The sequence below is a fragment of the Schistocerca gregaria genome, chromosome 1, assembly GCF_023897955.1.
Source record: "Schistocerca gregaria isolate iqSchGreg1 chromosome 1, iqSchGreg1.2, whole genome shotgun sequence".
NCBI classification, from domain to species: Eukaryota; Metazoa; Arthropoda; class Insecta; order Orthoptera; family Acrididae; genus Schistocerca; species Schistocerca gregaria.
The window spans coordinates 792,872,814-792,894,431 of record NC_064920.1 but is presented as its reverse complement, the minus strand read 5'-3'; the positions used below and the strand labels follow the sequence as shown (position 1 = coordinate 792,894,431).

At 36.6% G+C, this 21,618-nt stretch overlaps 2 protein-coding genes across 6 annotated transcripts in view; one reads left to right on the top strand and one right to left on the bottom strand.

Annotated features, from left to right (window-relative positions):
• Positions 1-13,698, bottom strand: part of LOC126269773 (circadian locomoter output cycles protein kaput-like) — a 126,058-nt gene extending 112,360 nt beyond the window's left edge. Inside the window, exons 1-4 of one of the 5 annotated variants that reach the window (XM_049974017.1) lie at positions 13,327-13,698; positions 13,093-13,137; positions 12,859-13,007; positions 2,037-2,128 (exon numbers count right to left, since the gene is read on the bottom strand). In XM_049974017.1, coding sequence (XP_049829974.1) covers positions 2,037-2,128; positions 12,859-13,007; positions 13,093-13,137; positions 13,327-13,367 — 327 coding nt within the window. In that variant the 5' untranslated portion in view covers positions 13,368-13,698. The remainder of the gene's footprint in view (positions 1-2,036; positions 2,129-12,858; positions 13,008-13,092; positions 13,138-13,326) is intronic. The other 4 variants (XM_049974018.1, XM_049974019.1, XM_049974016.1 and 1 more) reach the window with 4 other exon arrangements.
• A 192-nt stretch (positions 13,699-13,890) lies between these two features.
• LOC126269829 (negative elongation factor E) overlaps positions 13,891-21,618 on the top strand; it is a 76,641-nt gene continuing 68,913 nt past the window's right edge. The window contains exon 1 of the mRNA XM_049974021.1: positions 13,891-13,974. Coding sequence (XP_049829978.1) covers positions 13,894-13,974 — 81 coding nt within the window. The 5' untranslated portion in view covers positions 13,891-13,893. The remainder of the gene's footprint in view (positions 13,975-21,618) is intronic.

The following is a 21,618-nucleotide window of genomic DNA, read 5'->3' as shown; positions in this document are numbered from 1 at the left end:
CAGTGTACTATGTCAGGAAGATGTGAGTCATACATTTCTCTCACAGACTCCCCACCACATTAATGCTAGAATTTGAATATATATATTTATATAAAACCTTCCCTCAACAATAAATTCACTGTCACTCAAATTCTAAGTGAAGTAAAGCACAAATTTCTTTTTTTCTTTAATTTAATTTAGTACTTCTTCATTAGTAGTCCAATTGGCTCTGGAATTCTTCAGTAGCATCACATTTCGCAAGCTCCTATTCTTCCCTTTTCTGAATTGTTTATTTCCATGTTTCACTTTCACATCAGACTACACTGCAGAGAAATGACTAAAGAAAATAATTCCTTACACTTAAATTTGCATTAGATGTTAACATTATTTCTCTCCTATAGAAAAGATTTTCTTGCTATTGTAAGTCTAGATTTTATACCTTGTCTACTTTTGCCAACATCAATTATTTTATTGTCCAAATACTGAAACTTTACCGCTACTTTCAGTATATCATGTCCTAATTTAATTTCCTCAGCACTCCATGATTTAATTCAACAACATTCTGTAATCTCTGTTTTACTTTTGTCAATGTTCAGCCTATAACCAATTTTTAGGACTCTGTCCTTTCCAGTCAACTCTTCTTCTAAGTTCTTTTCTATCCCTAACAGAATAACAATATCATCAACAAACTATAAAGTTTTAATTTCTTTCTATATAGTGGTGGACTGAGCCTCCAGTACCATTATCTATATGACACTGCTATTCTCACTGGAAGCATCCAGGGATGGCAAGGGAAGCTTCATTCCCAATTACTGTCTTTACTCCAATTATCACATTACTGTTTTTTAATAGGTTGACCATACACAAAGTTAACAGTGATGCTTTGCACTCTGTACTGTCTGTGCTTGCTGCACCAGTTGGTGTTCTATGTTACAAAATGGAACACAGTGCTAAAGTTTAGTTAAAAAGTTTGTTAAGTGTCCAGTTTCCAGTGATTTTGGAGTAACGCCAATCATTAATTTAATTGCTAGCTGCACCAGTTGGTTGTTTTATGTTACAATACACAGTGGAAAATTTCAAAATTAATGCTCTCCTTTGGTTGTTGTTATCATATTTCAGGCTAGTGTATTCATGAAATTAAGGAGAGTAACTTATTGTTCTCCTCTAACTATCATTGTAGCATTATCAATAAATGCATAATTATTGTACTTTTAATTCAATCAGTCGATTCCACCCTTTCATTCCCCATATGGGCCCGCCTGTTTGCCATAATGTCAACCCAACAATAGTAACAATACTGATCTACGACACCTCGTTTTTCAAAATGCCTTCTCATAGCTGCTGGAAACAAATTTTGAACAAATAAGCCTGCTACCGATTTAATGCTCTTTTTGACACAATCTAAAAGAAAACCAGTAGGTAACTCTCTCATTCTCATACACAAAGTCTCTATAAAAAATTTAACAAACAAACCAAAACTTTGTGGTTCCTTTTCCTCTTCTATTTTTGGTTTGTTATTGTTGTTACTGCCCTCAGTTTACCTATTTTTCACAATTAACTAACATTCAAATAAAATTTCATTCTACATTACCCCACAAAAACCAATTTGGTCTCCAGAATATTTCGGACAACTTCATCTTTACTGATTTTACCCTAATATCCTACAAACAATTTGACATTTTGGTGGTCACTGAAACACCTTAAATTTAATTTCCATTGTATGCTCATTACACATGCTTAATATCTTCCTACTTTCAGCCTCTTGCATTTTTTGTAAGCAATCTTTCTGCTAGTTCCTCCCTGCTTCAATCCTCTCTAACAGCACTTTACACTGTGCTATGTAAATATCCAATGTGAGAGCTACCTCAGCTGATTCGGCACGTTGAACTCCATTTCTAAAACCATTTAGTTCATGAGTGAGATCACTTCTTCTCTACAAGTATTTTAAAATTTCCTTTTCCTTCGTTTTAACTAACCCTAAACAAGTTATACAGATAAGAAAAACTATAGATATAAACATTTTAAAAATTAGGATCTAAATTAAATCATAATCTTACCTCTAAAATAAGGTGTGTAAACTCTTCATTTGACAGGAAAGATGGTTTCCAGTCTTCCTGAATCTCATGTGCTCTTGAGCGAACAGCTAGTTCTTGAAAACGTTTAGAAAGAAAAGGAGAAAAGACAGTACATTTGATTTTGTACAGAATTTGAAATTACATTTGGAATCTCAAAATTAATTTAAACGTTACAATAAATTTTTATGTGGATATGTTTATTGGAGAAAAAACAGACAGACATGGAGAAAACAGTAGTTTCTGAAATGTAGTGCTACAGAAGAAGGGCCAATCCAAATGAAGTGGTCCAATAAAAATTGAGTGCTTGACCATTTTTAAATATTTTAATTTTTTTATATGTGATTGCTCTATACTTGAGAAGTTCAAAACAGTTTTTAAAATAATTTATCTTGCACCTTTACTGGATGGTGGCCATTTTTATTTGTAGGTGCGTGACAATTTTTCAGTCTAGAGATATTAGTGACAATTTGAATAACTCTGCACTGGGTTAAGTTACAACATTGCAATTTGATGATTGTTTCTAGAAAAGTTTCCTCTACAACACTGTCTAAAACACAAAATACCCTAAATTCAAAAATAACCAGTCAAAATTGCCTTCAACATTTGGTATCCAAATGATCAAAAATCCACTTTTTATGCCCAAAAATAGCAAACAAGGAGTTATTTATGAGAGTCTATTTTTTTCCTATAGTTAGATACCATACACTACTAGCTTCATATAGAGCAAGAACTCTTACAAATGTTTCCTTAATTTTTTATGAATTTTTGAAATTTGAAACATTTCTTTTTTTGTAACGTTTGGGGTTAGTTATCTCAGGTGGGACTGAATATAAAAATACGACTTTTGCACAGTTTGCAAACCTATATGATAGCAATGTACTGTAAAAATTTCAACATTGGTATCTGATTGTGAACAAAGATAGGATTTTTTGAAAATGAGGAGATAATTGACATTACTCTACAACTGATCTTATGGCTGTTGCCTGTTCATGTGTGATATTGGCGGGATATAATCAATTATTATTGAAGTAAGATACTGAATTATATACAAAAAGTGGAAACATCACTCAAATTAACATTTACATTCTTCTGTCATACTTAAAATAAATATTTTCAATTAACATCCTTTGAGATGCAATGCTAAGAACACATTTCTTCAGACAGCTTCTGTGATATACAATAAGACCTCCCAGTTGCTGTGGTAAGTTCAAACTCTTAAAGTTTCCATAAAACATTTGACATTGGTATCCAAATTTTGTCAGTAGTAGATTTCTTGAATGATGTTCTTGGGCCAGCAGGGTGGCAAAAATGCTTGAAAACATCATTGTTTTCCAAACTTATTCTTTCAACCTCTGCAAGCCACCACTGTCCATCATACACACATGCCACCTTGTCACCGATTTCTAATGTTACATATCATCAAACTAAGTTTTCTGCAATGCCAAGGAATTGCAGAAATGCTTTGTTTCTTTTATTGCTATACAGTTTTCAAATCTGGTTCGAAGTGTTGTTTTCATATGCCATCAGAAAATAGGCAATGCCTTTATTATTATCCTTTTAAAAGACATACATGTCCTTTACTGCGAGAAATTGGTCTGTGGTTGGTCTTTGTAGGCTGGCTTTACTTACTTCACGTGTTGTTGTACCTCCTACTACATCACATGCATTTTTACCACTGTAAGATGCAAAAAAGTGCCATTCAGCCTCCAACCCAAAGTCTGCTTTGTGGTTGCACAGATTTGGAAAATTCTTTTTGTTTTTATACTAAATACCACTTCCAACTGAGAAAAGTATAGCAGCCTCTCAACCTTGGGAAAATTTTCTTTTATGTAATTTATCACATACTTTTGAAACACATGTACAGCAAAAGTGTTGTGCCCAAATAGTTGCTTAGAATCCAAATTGAAGAACTGTACACTTCATCTTTCTCATTTTTAAAGTAGAGAATAAATGGATGCTTGGTCACTGATTGACCTAGTGGTACCCTTGTATTGCATTCTAAATCACAAATGTAAAATTTTCTGCAAAATCAGTTAGCACTATTTATTCCGTTTCATGAAGTTGTGCTTTTTGTCCTTCAAAAACTTACTTTGGATTATAGAAACATAGTGGTGGTAGTTTTTGTAAGTTATCAATTAAAGATTCGAAGTGCTCTTCCTGAGATTTAACCACTGTTATCATTTCTGCGCTGCCAGTTGTGACCCACTATTTGAAGGTAATACTGTCTGGCATTTCCTCATCATATTCGTGAAACAATTCATAACAGCTTCCTTACCAGGACATTCATTACACAAACTCATCATGCAGTCATAGCTGTTAATGTCACAGACCATTAAATCTGGTAACTGAGTTTCACACCCGCAATCACCAGTTTGACATTTTGATGATATAAGCAAACACATACGGAGTGTGTCCCTGAGGATCCAGCCAAAATACAACACTAAGGGTGGAGGTCACAAAATTTTGACCTTCCAATTTTGCATTCAGGATGAGAATTTTTGAAAGCTACATAAAGTTTATTTAAATTTGACACCACTACTCATTTCTGCTTTGTTACTTTAACTCCATTTATAATAACTCTTTTGCTATCTTTGCAACCTGGGCCCATTCTATTGTTTTCATCATCTTCAAAAAACTGCTGGATCTTTTTCTTTCTTCATTTATACCTACTCCTTTCTTCTTTCCTGGTACTGGAAGAATGCCTCGTTCTTTCACTAATTTTCAGGTTAGTTTAACCAAACAATGAGTAACGGTTAATTCATTAACTACACTACTGGCCATTAAAATTGCTACACCACGAAGATGATGTGCTATAGACACGAAATTTAACCGACAGGAAGAAGATACTGTGATATGCAAATGATTAGGTTTTCAGAGCATTCACAAAAGGTTGGCGCCGATGGTGACACCTACAACATGCTGACATGAGGAAAGTTTCCAAGCGATTTCTCATACACAAACAGCAGTTGACCAGCGTTGCCTGGTGAAACGTTATTGTGATGCCTCGTGTAAGGAGGAGAAATGCATACCATCACGTTTCCTACTTTGATAAAGGTCGGTTTGTAGCCTATCACGACTGCGGTTTATTGTATTGTGACATAGCTGCTCGTGTTGGTCGAGGTCCAATGATTGTTAACAGAATATGGAATCGTTGGGTTCAGGAGGGTAATACGGAACACCGTGCTGCATCCAAACAGCCTCGTGTCACTAGCTGTCGAGATGACAGGCATCTTATCTGCATGGCTGTAACAGATGGTGCAGCTGTGTCTCAATCCCTGACTCAACAGATGGGGACGTTTGCAAGACAACAACCATCTGCATCAAGAGTTCGACAATGTTTGCAGCAGCATGGACTATCAGTCCGCAGACCATCGCTGTGGTTACCCTTGACACTGCATCACAGACAGGAGCGTCTGCGACGGTGCACTCAGCGACGAACCAGGGTGCACGAGTGGCAAAACGTCATTTTTGGGATGAATCCAGGTTCTGTTTACAGAATCATGATGGTCACATCCGTGTTTGGGAACATCGTGGTGAACACACATTGGAAGCATGTATTCGTCATTACCATACTGGCGTATCACCAGCGTGATGGTATGGAATGCCATTGATTACATGACTTATTCACCTCTTGTTCACTTTGATGGCACTTTGAATAGAGGACGTTACATTTCAGATGTGTTATGACCTGTGGCTCTACCCTTCATTCGATCCCTGCGAAACCCTACATTTCAGTAGGATAATGCACGACCGCATATTACAGGTCCTGTACAGGCCATTCTGTATACAGAAAATGTTCGACTGCTGCCCTGGTCAGCACTTTGTCCAGATCTCTTACCAATTGAAAACGTCTGGTCAATGGAGGGTCGAGCAACTGACTCGTCACAATACGCCAGGCACTACTCTTGATAAATTGTGGTATCGTGTTGAAGCTGCATGGGCAGCTGTACCTGTACACGCCATCCAAACTCTGTTTGACTCCATGCACAGTCATATCAAGGCCGTTATTACGGCCAGAGGTGGTTGTTCTGGATACTGATTTCTCAGAATCTATGCAACCAAATTGCGTGAAAATGTAATCACATGTCAATTCTAGTAAAATATATTTGTCCAATGAATACCCGTTTATCACCTGCATTTCTTCTTGGTGTACCAATTTTAATGGCGAGTAGTGTATTTTTTTCTCTTGACCAAGAGTCAGGGAGAAAACTTAAAATTTTAACTTTTTCCTCTTCAGATGTCACAGAACATTTAATTTTTAATTTTTCTATTAAGCTCAAATATTCAGTGTCAGATGATGCTTGTGGTAGGATTTCTTTTTCTTTAGAAATAATAATGGTATCTGTATTATTAAAGCATTATCTTAAGTCTTTTCTAATTTTGTCTGAAATTTATTGTACTTTATTTTCAATAGCTGCTTTTCTTTTTATGCTACTTAATTTTATTATTTTAAAAGCAGGAGATACGTCTAACTTAGAACAAGCAAAATCCAATATGCTAACAGCTTCCCCATTAGGAATATAAATGTCATTAACAAGGTTACATGATTCTGGTTCTGGATTCACAACAAATATTTTTGAGTAACAATTTGAGCACAGGGAATTTCCAGGAATCATATTACGTTTCAGTTGGGAAACTGTTTCACTCTTACATAACAAGGGCAAATGTTCAAGTTTTATTTCCCTCAAACCTTTCGTAATAGGCTTTTATGAACTTTAACTGGATCACAGCACTTTCTTCCAAAAATGTGGTTGTACTTCAGAATATATTTGTTCTTATGATACTCACACACACTGATGTTATAGAAGAACTTACTTGAAATTTAAACAAAGTTTGTCTAACTTCATCAAAGTAATTGGCATTTTTCAAGTTTTTTTGAAACTGAACCATAAACTGCTTTCTGACACACTTCACTTGCTACCTGTCCAATAGAGCATTGATCAAACATGTTATTGCATTCCAGTTAATCTCTCAAAATTAATTACAAATTACACACAGAACAAAGCATATAACACATTCTACACTCTCGGTGAAGTATTTACATCCACTTTAACAGAGGTTTCAGAACAAACTGACTACAAGAATGGTACACCCAACAATAATGTACTTCTACAATGCCACACCCATCAATAATGTACTTCTTTACTGAGAATAAACCTAAACGTAAATGGGATTTTTTATTACCATAGAACCTAAGCGAAAGCACATATTGTTTAATATTGCATTATTACAAATAAATAGACTAAATAAATATTGGGTGAACTAAATATATGTCACAATTAAATTTTATTACAATGTAACAATAACCCAAAAATAGGCAACAGCCATAAGATCAGTTGTAGAGTAATGTGAATTATTTCCTCATTTTCAGAACGTCATATATTTCTTCACAATCAGATATCAATGTTGAATTTTTTACAGTACATTGCTATCACATAGGTGTGCAAACTGTGCAAAAGTCGTATTTTTATATTCAGTGCCACCAGAGAAAACTAACCCCAAACTTTACAAAAAATGAAATTTTTCAAATTTCAAAAATTCATAAAAAATTAAGGAAACATTTGTAAGTGTTCTTGCTCTATATGAGACTAGTAGTGTATGATATCTAACTATAGGAAAAAATAGACTCTCATAAATCACTCCTTATTTGCTACTTTTAGGCATAAAAAGTGGATTTTTGAAAATTTGGAAACCAAATTTTGAAGGTAATTTTGACTGGTTATTTTTGAATTTAGGGTATTTTGGGTTATAGGCAATGTTGTAGAGGAAACCTTTCTAAAAACAATCATGCAAATTGCAATGTTGCAACTTAACCCAGTGCAGAGACATTCAAATTTTCACTAATGTCTCCTGACTGAAAAATCGTCGCACACCCACAAATAAAAATGGTCACCATCCAGTAAAGGTGCAAGATAAATTATTTTAAAAAACTGTTTTAAAATTCTCAAATATAGGGCAATCACATATAAAAAATTAAAATATTTAAAAATGGTCAAGCAACCATCACTGGACTACTTCACATGGATCGACCCAGAATGCTGAAAATCAGATGGATAAAAGTTCTGTAGTACAATTGGACTAAAAGATGGAAAAGAATGATACAACACATTCTGAGGCATCATGAAATGGTCAGTTTCGTAATGGAGGGAAGTATGGGTAGTAAAAATTAGAGAGGGAAAAAAAGAGTCCCATATTCAGTTCCCCACTGTGTCAAAGATTTTCTCTGCTTGGGGATTGGGTGTTGTGCTGTTCTTATGTTTGTAACATCTTAACTAACTTTCCACATTTGAGATGAATGTATGGGCACATACCAAAAGCCACTAAATTTAAAAAAAAAAAAAATGTTTACAGTGACAAATGAAGTATGTCTGTAGTGTGGTACTATTATAACATACGTTGTTTGAACATTTTATACTGTCTCTAATGCTACCAGATAAAAGGTTTATATAGTTGACTATTATCAGACACCACTGATAACAGCTGAACAACTGAAGCTCCATGTAATGCTTTATCATAACTGATGCTGCTTAATTGTTCTGATAATGTTCAGTGGTGGTTTATACGAATTAATAGTCAAATACTTTTATGTGGTTGTGTTGGGGAAAAAAAGAATTACAGGTACAAACAAAATGGTGTATTACTGCCTCCTTCCAATATGTAATTTTTTCCAAATAACATAGTTTACAAGTTTTTAGCCAGCCAGAAATATTATAGTCAGACTTGCATCCTCAGGTCTCTTCTTGTCCTTATTTCTCAGTGTCACTGCATATGAGAGTTTGTGTACATATTAAGATGGGTGTATGGAAATAGTAATACAAACACTTCTTCCTCCATTCAAACACACACACAAAGAGAAAAGTTGACCATTTCCATCACATATGAAGATACTGCATCAATAAATTAAATTGGCTTACTGCATTAAAGAATTTTCTGCTTTTTACATAGTGGAATAATTGTGTTAAATCTGTATAGAAGCTTATATGGAATACATGTAGCTTAATTCCAATACAACACGATAAAAAACAAATTTCACATTTAATTAATCACAGCAAAGGAATGGAATGATTACCACAGATATGTATTAAAATTTCCAAAAGGTACCGCTACTTTGATTCTTGTCTGCAAACAAAACACGGAAACTGCTTGGTTACCACATTAATTTTGCATTAAGTGCCTGCTTTTCTGAGATTACTCATTCCTTTGCCAAACTGCAGAAATTGCACCTTTTCTCTAAGCTTTAGTAACACTACATGAAATATTTCATCTTTCTAGAGTTCTGTTTGTCTCCTGTTGCAATTCCTCAGATCCAGAGAAAGTAAGTATTAGTTCCAGATGCTAGTAGGTAATGCTTGGACCTGATAAAGGAGTAAAATGGAACTTTACAACCTACCCCTCTGCTTTGGGGACATTTCCCAACAGTTGAAAAAATTTGTGCACTTACATATTAACTTGGTGGAGCAACTTCTGCCGTCAGAGTGATTCCACTACCTGTTTACAGTTATTGATGGGTTTACATGTTTGGCAGGGGCCACTCCTATCACTGATATTTCAACTGAGACTATGGAAAAAGCCTTTTTGAACACATGAACAGCACATTTCAGTTGCCTGATATGTCTAAAGACTGACAGGGAGAGACAGTTTGAGTCAATTCTATTCCAACAGTTACCCTGGCTGTGCAGGGTGAACCACCATAAGATGAACAGCAAAGCAATGGGATGATGGAAAGCTGGCCCAGGTCTTTGAGGGCAGCTACAATGCATCTCAAGGACAAATGAACATAGGCTCTATCATTGTTTTTCCTGGGTTTATGTGCTGTTTATAAGTCTGACATCAGCACACCTGTAGCAGAAAAGATATATGGCAAAAATATCCATGCCCAGCAAATTCCATCAAAGACACGATGCCTACAGCAATGGGGGCTGACGCATTGTCAAAGTTTATTGCACAGTTATGACAACAGATGTCTCAATTTGGCACTCTTTCATGGAGCAGACAAGGGACCTGACCAACTTTTGTTGACATGGATTTAAAACAGTTTGCCCATTATGCTCCAATCGCACGTTATCAAGCCACTGTTGCAGCCACTGCATTCAGAGCCTTAGGAAGTATTACACAGAGACAAACAAACAAAGGAAATATGCAAAAACGAAACCCCATAGTGGTTTAAATACAGAGTGTGAAGCCAGCATTTATGATCTGTGATAATTCCCAAGCTTCTAACCAAGTGGTAACAAAAGAAGCACCAACTAATCCACAAGAACCAACACCAAGCTCACTTCCACTGACAACTTAACAAACGACTAAACAAGAGTAAATACCACAAAGGCAGATCCAAGCAGAACATAAAGTGCATTTTACATATATGTACATGCTCCACACTTTAGAAGGGGAAGATGTGTGGCGGATGACCAAGAATCGATGTGGCAGCACAAAAGGCAGAGAGATTACAGTGCAACAAAGTACACTTGTGTTTCTGACATCTTTGACTGTTTTCCTTACTGATTTGTGTGTGTGTGTGTGTAAATTCTCTGATTCAACATTCTAGTTACCTCAGTGAAGTTAAGAATTTTAATAATTAACAAAGCAATTTAATATTCTGCACACGATTTTTAGTGCACAGTAATTGCAGTTGATAAATAAGAAGTTCAATCTCAGTGCACTCTCCAGAGGCACAGGTGAGTTACTTCTGCCTCTGTCAATGACTTTCCATACATGAGGACATGATGCGTTGTCCCAAACAAGAAATCTTCCATAGTCACGAATAGCGCTTCATACCCCCATATGATTGTACTTTCATTAACAATAGTTTGTGCCTTTCAAAATCAAAAATTTTCAGAAGTCAAGAAATGCTACACCTAGCAAACTGCCTTTCTCCGTGGGATTTTGGGATGTCATCTGAGAGAAACACAAGTTGAGGTCTGCATGACCAATGTTTTCAGCATCAATGCTGGTTGGAATGAAGGAGATAATTATCTTTTACATGCATCATTATGTTTTAACTCAAAATAGTTCGTATGATTTTACAACAGATGGCTGTCAATGAGACTGGGCAGTAATTTCGTGGATCACTTTTGCTAACCCTTTTTTGTGGATGCTGTGTACTGTGGTTCAGGGGCAGCTCGTTCTTAAGGGCCAGAGAGGCCCAGCCACACCAGAAATTGTGTGATATCATTTTATTTGGTGTATTTTTTCAGTAAACTGAGTATGACATGATTTTGATGTAGTGTGAGTGAAGCTGTGCACTCTAACTCTTCAATGAAAACTATCTTTCTGCAATTTTTTCTACACAGATCTAAGACATTTTGCAATTTGTACACAATATTTAATAAAAATAAAGCCTCAGGGAAGAACATCATTCACATAAGCTGTTGTTGTGTTGCAACAACAGCAGCTTATGTGAATGATGTTCTTCCCTGAGGCTTTATTTTTATTAAAGATTGTGTACAAATAGCAAAATGTCTTAGATCTGTGTAGAAAAAATTGCAGAAAGCTATACAGATGAAAAATATAGTGCCCAACAAATTAAATGTGTCATTGTAATAAATATTTTACTAATTTTCCAAACTTTATAAAAAAATTGAAAGTAAAACAAAATATATGTCTTATTGTTTGTGGCAGGTACTGAACATTGATTTTATCATGAGATATAATAAAGAACAGATTTTATTTGCTCCTATTAAATTATTAACAGTGTATGAATCATAAACAGAAAATAAAATGAGCCAGCCCTATATATGTTGATAATTTCTGTGGGTTATGTAACAGGTTTATTGACATGATTCTGCTATGACAGTCATCATAGGCTTCATGTGTTGCTCTTCTGTCAGGCGAACATGTTTCATTTAGCATCTAACTCAATGGAAGGAAGTAGGTTGACTAACAGGATATTTGACTTTTGTGACAGGAAACCAAAACCTAAATGTTATTAGTTATAAGCAGTGAAGAACATCTCCAAATTAAATTTGAAAAAGCCATCAATAGAAATCACTCCAACATAAAAACACGACAAACAGATATTAATGGACAATAAAAAGCATCTGCACAAACACACTCGGAGGACAACATGCTCGCAAACGTCTGTCAGTCCTTATGCGCCATAAAATATCATTTGGATGTGATAAGGGGTGGGGGGAGGGGGGAAGGGGGGGAGATAGCATGGTGTTTGCACACTAGTCTCCTCACCAGTATCAGCTTTCCAAATGTTGGAGCCATTATTTCTAATCCAAGCAGCCACTCAATTGGCTCCATAAGACTGAAAACACCCCATACCAGTCCTCCCAACAAAGAAATTCCTGGTAATAGGCCTACTAAGAAATGAACCCAGGTCCTCCACATGACAGTCAGAAATACTGATTGCTCAGCTAGGAAGGTGGACACTAATGTTTGATTACAAGACGAGTAGTCTAAGCCATGGGTGCATAGGCAAGTTCACTCGAAAAACAAGGTAATAAGTGACAAAGCAAAGACCACTGCCAAATGCAGTATAACTTAATGTAGTTCTGTCTGAATCAAATTAAATATAAATACAAATAAATAATATCATTAGGAGTGAACAATTATTGTAATTTTCACTTATGAGGTTTTACTTGTTAACTTCAAACATCCCATACATTCTGAGAACTACTGTGGGAGGTTGTTTCGCAAATTAATAAGGGTAATATAAATATGACTGGACACTATACAGTCCATATCATAGATAGGAGAAAGAAGTCTTTCAATGAAAGCTATGTGTATACACAGCTATATAAAAACAATGATGTCACCTTAATAATGTAACTATTATTTTATTTCATCTCAAGCTTACCATTATGATTTTTCAAAAATGATATAGTAGACTTCAGAACAGTTGATTTATCCATTTTACGATTGTTTGTAGAAACCATCGAACTTAATTCATTGATGAGCATGTTGAACTGGTCTCGACGTTTCTTCTCACTCAAATTTCGAGATTTCCTGCAAACAATAAATTGATATAGCAACAATAACCAACAGACTTCTAACACATCCTCGCACATATATTTCCCACATTTATATTCACCGTTTGGTATCATCCTTGTCATCACCGTCGTCGTCCATGGTATCACTGAAACAATTATTTAATTTGAGATAGTGAGAATTTCGTTCTTATTCTACAACTGCAGCCTTATTTTGTAGCTAATAAACACTTCATTGGGAAGACTGCCAATTTTTTCGCATTAAAAAATGCACCCTTTACCGCAATAGGTGATCATACATAGTTTGCAAAACATTGCTACAGATGTATAGTACTTACTCGGATCTCCGAGATGGTTCCCTTTTAATGTAACTAGACATTTGTGAAAATTATTCTCTACTTTTCAGCGCTTGTCCACACTCTGCAACACACCTATCTTGCTTAAGAGATTCAACAGTACTACATTCATAGCCACTGATCTAAATAATTCCATTCAGATTATAAACACAACACAAATCTGATGTTTCCGTCATTACTGTGCTTCGCTTTGCTATCGTCATTTATTTCCTTCATTGTAGCCAACAATCGCACCCGGGAAATCTATTCAATAACCAAATTATAATTTTTTACGGTGCTGTCATTAAAATATTATTTTATTATCGTCATCTTTGTTCTATTACAGTAGACGGAAAACGTTTTCATCCAGTTGCTGAAATGAATTTATGAATTCTGAAATATCACTAAATAATAAAACGGACGTCAGCCGTCAGATGTTTTGCGAGTTGTCAAGACCAATTTGTTTTCCTATACCGTTTGTAAACAGGCCGGGGACGCCTGTGCTTAGAGAGATATCTTGTCAGTGAAAAGTCAGTGTTTAGCGTCGAATTTGAACGTACTGTTTAGAACATGGTCTATCTACATTTTCCTTCTAATAAAACAGAAGAGGAGTTAATGTTACAGGCAAAATACGCGAAATTAAAGAAAAAGGTAAGGAATTATCCCATGTCTAACTCACAAATCACAATGAATAGTTATTAAATCGCCATGCCTTTCTTTCGTAGCACCTAATGAAGGACAACTGCGCTGCATGCGGTACCTAATGTATTATAGATATTATAGTTTTCACAAACTATTAGCGCAACGCATAATTGTGCTAAGGGTAAAATAATTAAACTCAGTCATTAACATTTCTTGAGGCTGCTTTATACATGACGTCAATTGCATTGTTTCTCTGATGTTTTGTGAATGCAGAAGGCAGATTCTTCAGTACTATTTAAGTCCATATAAGTAGGGTATTCCAAGTGGTTGTGTTTGAAGACAAACTAAAGCCATTTGGTTCCTGGCTTTCTAGGCCCATTTTGTACTAAAAAAAAAAAAGTTTCAGTTGTAAATATTTGTCATGTATTATTGTTTTTCTGACATGTTCGACATCCCGGAGTACCTCCTCACTACATACCAATTGTAATGAAAGTAAATCTAATGTTGTAAATATTTGTCATGTATTATTGTTTTTCTGACATGTTCGACATCCCGGAGTACCTCCTCACTACATACCAATTGTAATGAAAGTAAATCTAATCTATTGATATTGTTAATGCTGCAACAGGAAGAAGCTAAAATTTTTGTGAAGCGACTGGGACTTGAATCCAAACACAATTTTTATGTTCCATTGAGATATGTGTGAACAGCTCAATTGAATTTTGTCTGAAGATGTAAGGTGACTGGATTTAAGTCCCAGACGAGCATGCCTTTGTAATTTCTGAAGCAGCATGCTTACCGCCACTGGAGCAATACAAGTCTTTCATACATGTTTCCAATGCTGTTCACAACTAAGTTTCTCATTACAGTCTTGATCCATACTATCATCAAACATTTCTCAAAGTGTATTTGCATTATTTACTATGCTTTGATTTGTAATTATTACAATATATTGATATGTGATGCTTCACTAGCAGTAGCCTCCTCAAAAGTTTAAGCAAATGAAGAGAAAGATGCTGCCACAACTCATGGATAAAAACATGGTACAGGAGCTGAATATGGAATATGGCTCTGGTATCTATAATTTCCCTAGGACATTTCTTTTGATTTTGAAATCCTGGCAAATTTTGTATCACTGTGTGTTTCAAAGCAAGACAAAAATTTTAAGAAAGCAGGTGTGATGGACCAGAGACTTACTGCTACTCTACACTTTTCAGCAGTGTAGGATTAATTTCAGAACCTTATAGATTTATTTCGCATTCTGAAGCAAACAATACCTCAGATAGTGCTGTACCTGAAGTAGCGATGGTTGAAGGTCTTAAATCTTAGGGCTATACGAAAATAAAAATTACTGAATTTTTATTTGAAATTTCTTTGCCTTCTCTTCTTGTAAACTTTGTCCAAATCACTGCTCAAACTCTTACTCTTTTCTGTCATTGTCTTAGTTGGTACTCTACTATAACAACCCACATTTTTGTCAACACGCTATTTGGACTGAACACAACATAAATTTTCTTCAATGAGTGCTGTACTTTATTATTGTTTTCATACTCTTCCTCATGTTTGGCAGAAACTCATCTGACCCATGCAAGATAATAATAAAGAGAAGTTGTGGTTCCACATTGGCCACTATGCTGTGGTAATTTGCATACCGAGATATGTTATGGAAGTAAGTATAGACCCATGTTGATAGTCACATTTGGAAAACGTGGAAAATATTTTACACTTTCGTTTCCAAAGAGAAGATGAGGAAAGCTACATACCAAGCTGTAGGACACTTCGAGCATTTGCAAAAAGCACTATATGTGTCATCTTCGACTATTTAAATAATTGCACCTTACCAAAAACCCTTTAGAAAATAATAAATCAAACAATGGAAACTCCAGGTGGGAATATCAACAATTTAGGACAAGACAAATTGGTACTTCCATAAAGAAGATGCATTAAATTTAAGATATGCACAATTAAAAGACACTTATATAAAGCTTTCAACCACAGCCTTCATCGGCAAAAGAGAAACACACACATTTCGTACACACAAGCAAGCACATCTCAATGCGCACATGACCACCAACTCCAGCCAACATTCCGACCCAAGATGCTGGAGTTGGCAGTTATGTGTGCATGAGGTGTGCTTGCTTGTGTGTATGAATGGTGGTGTTTCTCTTTTGCTGATGAAGGCCATGGCCGAAAGCTTTATATAATTCGTAGAATGAAGGCTTTCATGACTGGATGACATCGCTTCTGGTAAACCTTTCATGATGTGAGGTCGTGGTCCAAGAAAATCTCCTGTTCCTGACGTTTCGTCCAGGACTGCGCTGGACATCCTCAGAGGCACTCCTCCGCAGAGTCTTGCTGACTGATCGGTCAGACTTTCGAGAGCGGCATACAGTGTGTGATCAAAAGTATCTAGACACCCCCAAAAACATACATTTTTCATGTTAGGTGCATTGTGCTGTCACCTACTGCCAAGTACTCCACATCAGTGACCTCAGTAGTCATTAGACATTGTGAGAGAGCAGAATGGGGTGCTCCACGGAACTCATGGACTTCAAATATGGTCATGTGATTGGGTGTCATTTGAGTCATACATCTGTACATCACTATGTCCACTGTTTCTGATGTAATAGTGAAATGGAAACGTGAAGGGACACATACAGCACAAGAGTGTACAGGCCGACCTCTTCTGTTAACTGACAGACACCGCTGACAATTGAAGAGGGTCGTAATGTGTAATAGCCAGACATCTATCCAGACCATCACACAGGAATTCCAAACTGTATCACAATCCACTATGACAGTTAGACGGGAGGTGGGAAAACTTGGATTTCTTGGTCGAACGGGTGCTTGTAAGCCACACATCATGCTGGTAAATGCCAAATGCCGCCTCGCTTGGTGTAAGGAGCATAAACATTGGACAACTGAACAGTGGAAAATTGTTGTGTGGAGTGCCGAATCACAGTACACAATGTGGCTATCCGATGGCAGGATGTGGGTATGGCGAATGCCTGGTGAACATCATCTGCCAGCATGTGTAGAGCCAACAGTAAAATTCAGAAGCGGTTGTGTTATGTGTGGCCATGGTTTTCATGGAGGGAGCTTGCACCCCCTGTTGTTTTACTTGGCACTATCACAGCTCAGGCATACCTTGGTGTTTTAAGGGCCTTCTTAATTCCCACTGTTGAAGAGCAATTCGGGGATAGCGATTGCCTCGTTCAACACGATCGAGCACCTGTTCATAATGCACGGCCTGTGACAGGGTGGTTACACGACAATAACATCCCTGTAATGGACAGGCCTGCACAGAGTCTTGATGTGAATTCTATAGAACATCTTTGGGATGTTGGGGAACCCCAACTTCATGCCAGGCCTTGCTGACCGACATCAGTACCTCTCCTCAGTGCAGCACTCCGTGAAGAATGGGCTGTTAATCCGCAAGAAAATCTTCCAGCACCTGATTGAACGTATGCTCGCAAGAGTGGAAGCTGTCATGAAGGCTAAGGTATTTTTCCATAAATTTGTCTAATCCTTGTCCTTCAGTCTTCTGCTCATTGGTTGCAAAATTTCTCTTCCCGTGAGTAGCCATTTTTCTCTAAGGCCTGCTTCAGATGTTTTATTTCAGCATCCAGGTGTTCTGATGTGCATATTCATTTGGCTCTATCTACAAGACTTTTAATGACACCCCTTTTTTGTTGTGGATGTTGATTGGATATCGGAACACCGTGACACTGAAATAAAACATGTAAAGCAGGCCTTTGAGAAAAATGGCTACTCAGGGAAAGAGGTAAAGAGAATTTTGTGACCAAGGAACAGAAGACCAGAGGACAAGGATGAACCACATCAATGGAAAAAATACAGTCTCTCCACCTTCTATTAAAAAAATTAAAATAGATCAGATTGGTAAAATTTTACAGAAACATGACATCAGACCGGTCTTTAGATCAACAAGGCAAATAAGTCAAGTACTTCGATCTGTAAAGGATACACCCCCCTCTATCAACGTGTGCTGTGTACAAAATTTTGTGTATGTGTTATAAAGTTCATATTGGAACTACCAAAAGGAGCATAAATACACGACTAAAAGAGTGCAAAAGTCTTTGCCGGCTAGGAAAAATAGAGAAATCAGCTGTAGCAGAGCATGCTCTTTAGTCAGGAAACCATGAAGTGAAGTTTTCTGAAACAGAAATTTTATCTACAACATCAAATTATTATCCACGACTATGTAGAAAAGCCACTGAAATTTATAAGCATCAGGATAATTTTAATAGGAAAGAGGAGTCAATGAAACTTAGAGACATATGGACAGTAGCTCTGCAGAATCACTAGATGATTTTACCTTTAACAATATGACAATTGATAGTTAAGTTCTCTCTTTGACAAGGATTATCTTTGCTCATCACGTGTTACTGCGACTGTGTCCCCTTTCCTACAGTATATATGTCGCTCTTGGATGTTCGACCAGTCAGTTGGCAAGACTGAGTGGAGTAGAGTCTTTGAAGATGTCCAGCACAGTCCTGGATGAAATGTCAGGAATGGAAGATTTTCTTGGACCACAACCTCACACCCTGAAAGGTTCACCAGCAGCTTTATATAATTGTCCTTTAATTGTGACTGTCTGCAACTTAATGTGTCTTCTTTATGGTAAGTAGCAATCTGTCTTTTTCTTCATTGCTGTTTACAAAACCATAAAATACTCTTATCCCATAAAAAAGCACTTAACAGTTCAGAAGCTTCTATCTGGAAAAAATGGAAGATGATGTCTGATAGTAGTGTTATCTATAGGAAAATATTATCTTTAAGTAAATGTAAAGATATCCAGAATGTCTTAGATAAAGTTCCAGTTCTGCAGTGAATGGCTCTTCACTTTAAATGGAAGATGATGAGCATAAACATGGAGATATATTCCTGTAGGCCATACTTTTACATCACATCAATCATGATAAACCATTGGAATCTGTAAGACTCTTTAAATATCTAGAGGCATCGTTTTATGTCAAGTGCTCTATTGGTCCTTAGCTTACTACCACTGATTTTCTAGATGTCTTTACATGTTGTGGGTAATTGCACAAATTCTTAGCACTTACTGAAGCAGTGCTTGGCTTTTGGAGCCCCTTGAGCTGAAGCTGATGATATTTTGTGATGAGGATGCAGAAGATTTTGTCACTTTTCTGGTGATGTCTTTCATTGTCTAGCTTGCCTACATCCCTATGAGTTAATACAAAAGTTCAATAGTTTGGACAGTATAAGTATCAAAACTTCAAGAGTTTTGATATAATATTCACTCTACTAATGGCTCTCAAATTTGTCAAGAAATTTTATCAGAAAGAAAAGCATTCAAAATTTGGATAAACTTATTTCCTGAAGTAATTGTCATAAAAACCTATGCTTTTGGGAAACTGTGTTCTGTTAGTTTCTTTGTGGGATCTGCAAAATGTAGCTTTCATGAGTGGATACCTCTTGAGATAATAACAGCAAATTTTGCACCATGTTTCTTCGATATCTCAGGAAGGTTACTTCTAATGCAGTTCATTCTACATTCCCTGAAAGAAGCATGGTTTTTGCTACCAAGATACATCATGCAAAAGTTTGTGAATGAAGGAACACAGTGGATTTCCGCATATTGATGTTTCGTGACCGTAAAATGTACTTTCATAGCAAGCAAAATTACAGTATATCCTTCTGAGAAACAGTAGCAATTTTTAAACATCACAGCATAGTTCTCTTTGACACAGCTTGTCTTTAAAACTGATCAGCTCTTTTTGAGCTAGCATGTTAAGTCAGACAATTCCATAATAAACAAGGGAATGTAATCCATTTTTTTCTACTACATACATGAATTTAATAAAAATTGAAGCAGTTAATAATGCTGTGCCATGTGCTGCACCATCCATGCTGAGTGCTTTGTTGAATATACATATAGATGTGTTGGATTTACATACTAAAAACACTTGCTCCTAATCATGCCCAACACTTATGAAGGAAGTAAGGTTAGCATCAATAGAGATAGTACTTAACCTCAAATTGGATAAGGATGGGGGGAGGAAATTAGGTGGCTGCTTTTTATTCAAACTGTTCACACTCATCCTTCAGTTCCTACTCTTATGTGTGAATTTGCTTCTCCTCTATTATTTTTGCATTTTAAGTTAGCTGCCTAACACATTGTCAGTGTTAGCTGGAGCTATTAAAGTGTTGGATTCATTTGTGTAGCTGGTTGGTCACAATATCTGATTAGAACACTGAGGATCAAGGCAAGATCCCAGGTACCCTCTACAATTTTTCCTTATGTGTGGACTGGAATGTGGTCAACACAGCCTCATGAACACAACTGAGATGTGCTGCTCAGGTTTCAACTGCCAACTGCATACCATTCTAGTGTTTCTGAGTGCCTCATTGAGGAAGTAGAGTTAGATCTGGTACCAGTATTACACAGATCCGTTCTCTCCCACCATTGAAGTCTCTTCTTCTTCTTTGTAGTTGCTGTCTGAAGGGATGTTCTACAATTTCTCCTGTAACAGGGCGAGCTTTTTTGTACCTGTTGCGGAGCAATCTTATATGGTACCATAATGAAATTAGTGGCAACGGCCTTGCCACAGTGGATACAGCGGTTCCCATGAGATCACCGAAGTTAAGTGCTGCCTCCAGCTGCCATGCACAGTTGCCATTTTTCGAGGTGCACTCAGCCTCGTGACGCCAATTGAGGAGCTACTCGACCGAACAGTAGCGGCTTCGGTGAAGAATACCATCATGACGACCGGGAGAGTGGTGAGCTGCCCCACACCCTTCCTATCCGCATCCTCCTCTGAGGGTGGCACGGCGGTTGGATGGTCCTGGTAGGCCACTCGTGGCTTGAAGACGGAGTAATGAACTTAGTGCCATAATTTATCTGAGATGATTAGTCTACCTGGAAACAGAGCTGTGGACCAACTATTACTCTGTCCATTTCTGTTTTGCCAGACTGTTCAGTTATGGTCTGCTGCTTATGAACTGAAACACTGTGTATTGTTCAGAATTTTTTTTAAAAAATGTTGTTTCCATAACATAGTTAGCAGACAGCTGCCTCTAATTTTCTTAATAGGCCTCTTCGTCCATGGTTAATGCTAGTAGGACCAAGACCAAACAAAACAGAGCCTGACTTGTTGATGCCTTCACCAAATTTTGCAGTGTGAACAGTGGTTTCTTAAGTAACCTCATCTAGTATTTGTTTATGGTAGTTTCATATTTATGCCAACAAAGTGCATGTTCTTTCCTTTGTCCAACATAAGAAAGAAAGAACAGAAAAGGAAAGGAAAGGGAAACATGTAGAAAGACAGAAAGAAAACAAGTAGCTTACAATCTGATTATTTTTCAATAATTTTTTTCATAACTTTTGTCATTTGATTGAGTATACACACAAATGATTTGATTTCTTATAATTTTGAAAAACTAATTTGCCATAAATGATCACATACAGTTCAAGCCATTTTCTAAAAAGTTTAATTAAATGATGGGAAACTGCTGAAACATGCTCCACATATTACTGCCCCAGAGTATGTGAGTAGATGTAGAATACTGGAGTAATGATTCCACAACATACAGCCAACTGCATAACCCTCAGAATGAGTGTATACTTTCTACCTTTTCTCTGTGATCATCACAGTAATAATCATCATTGTC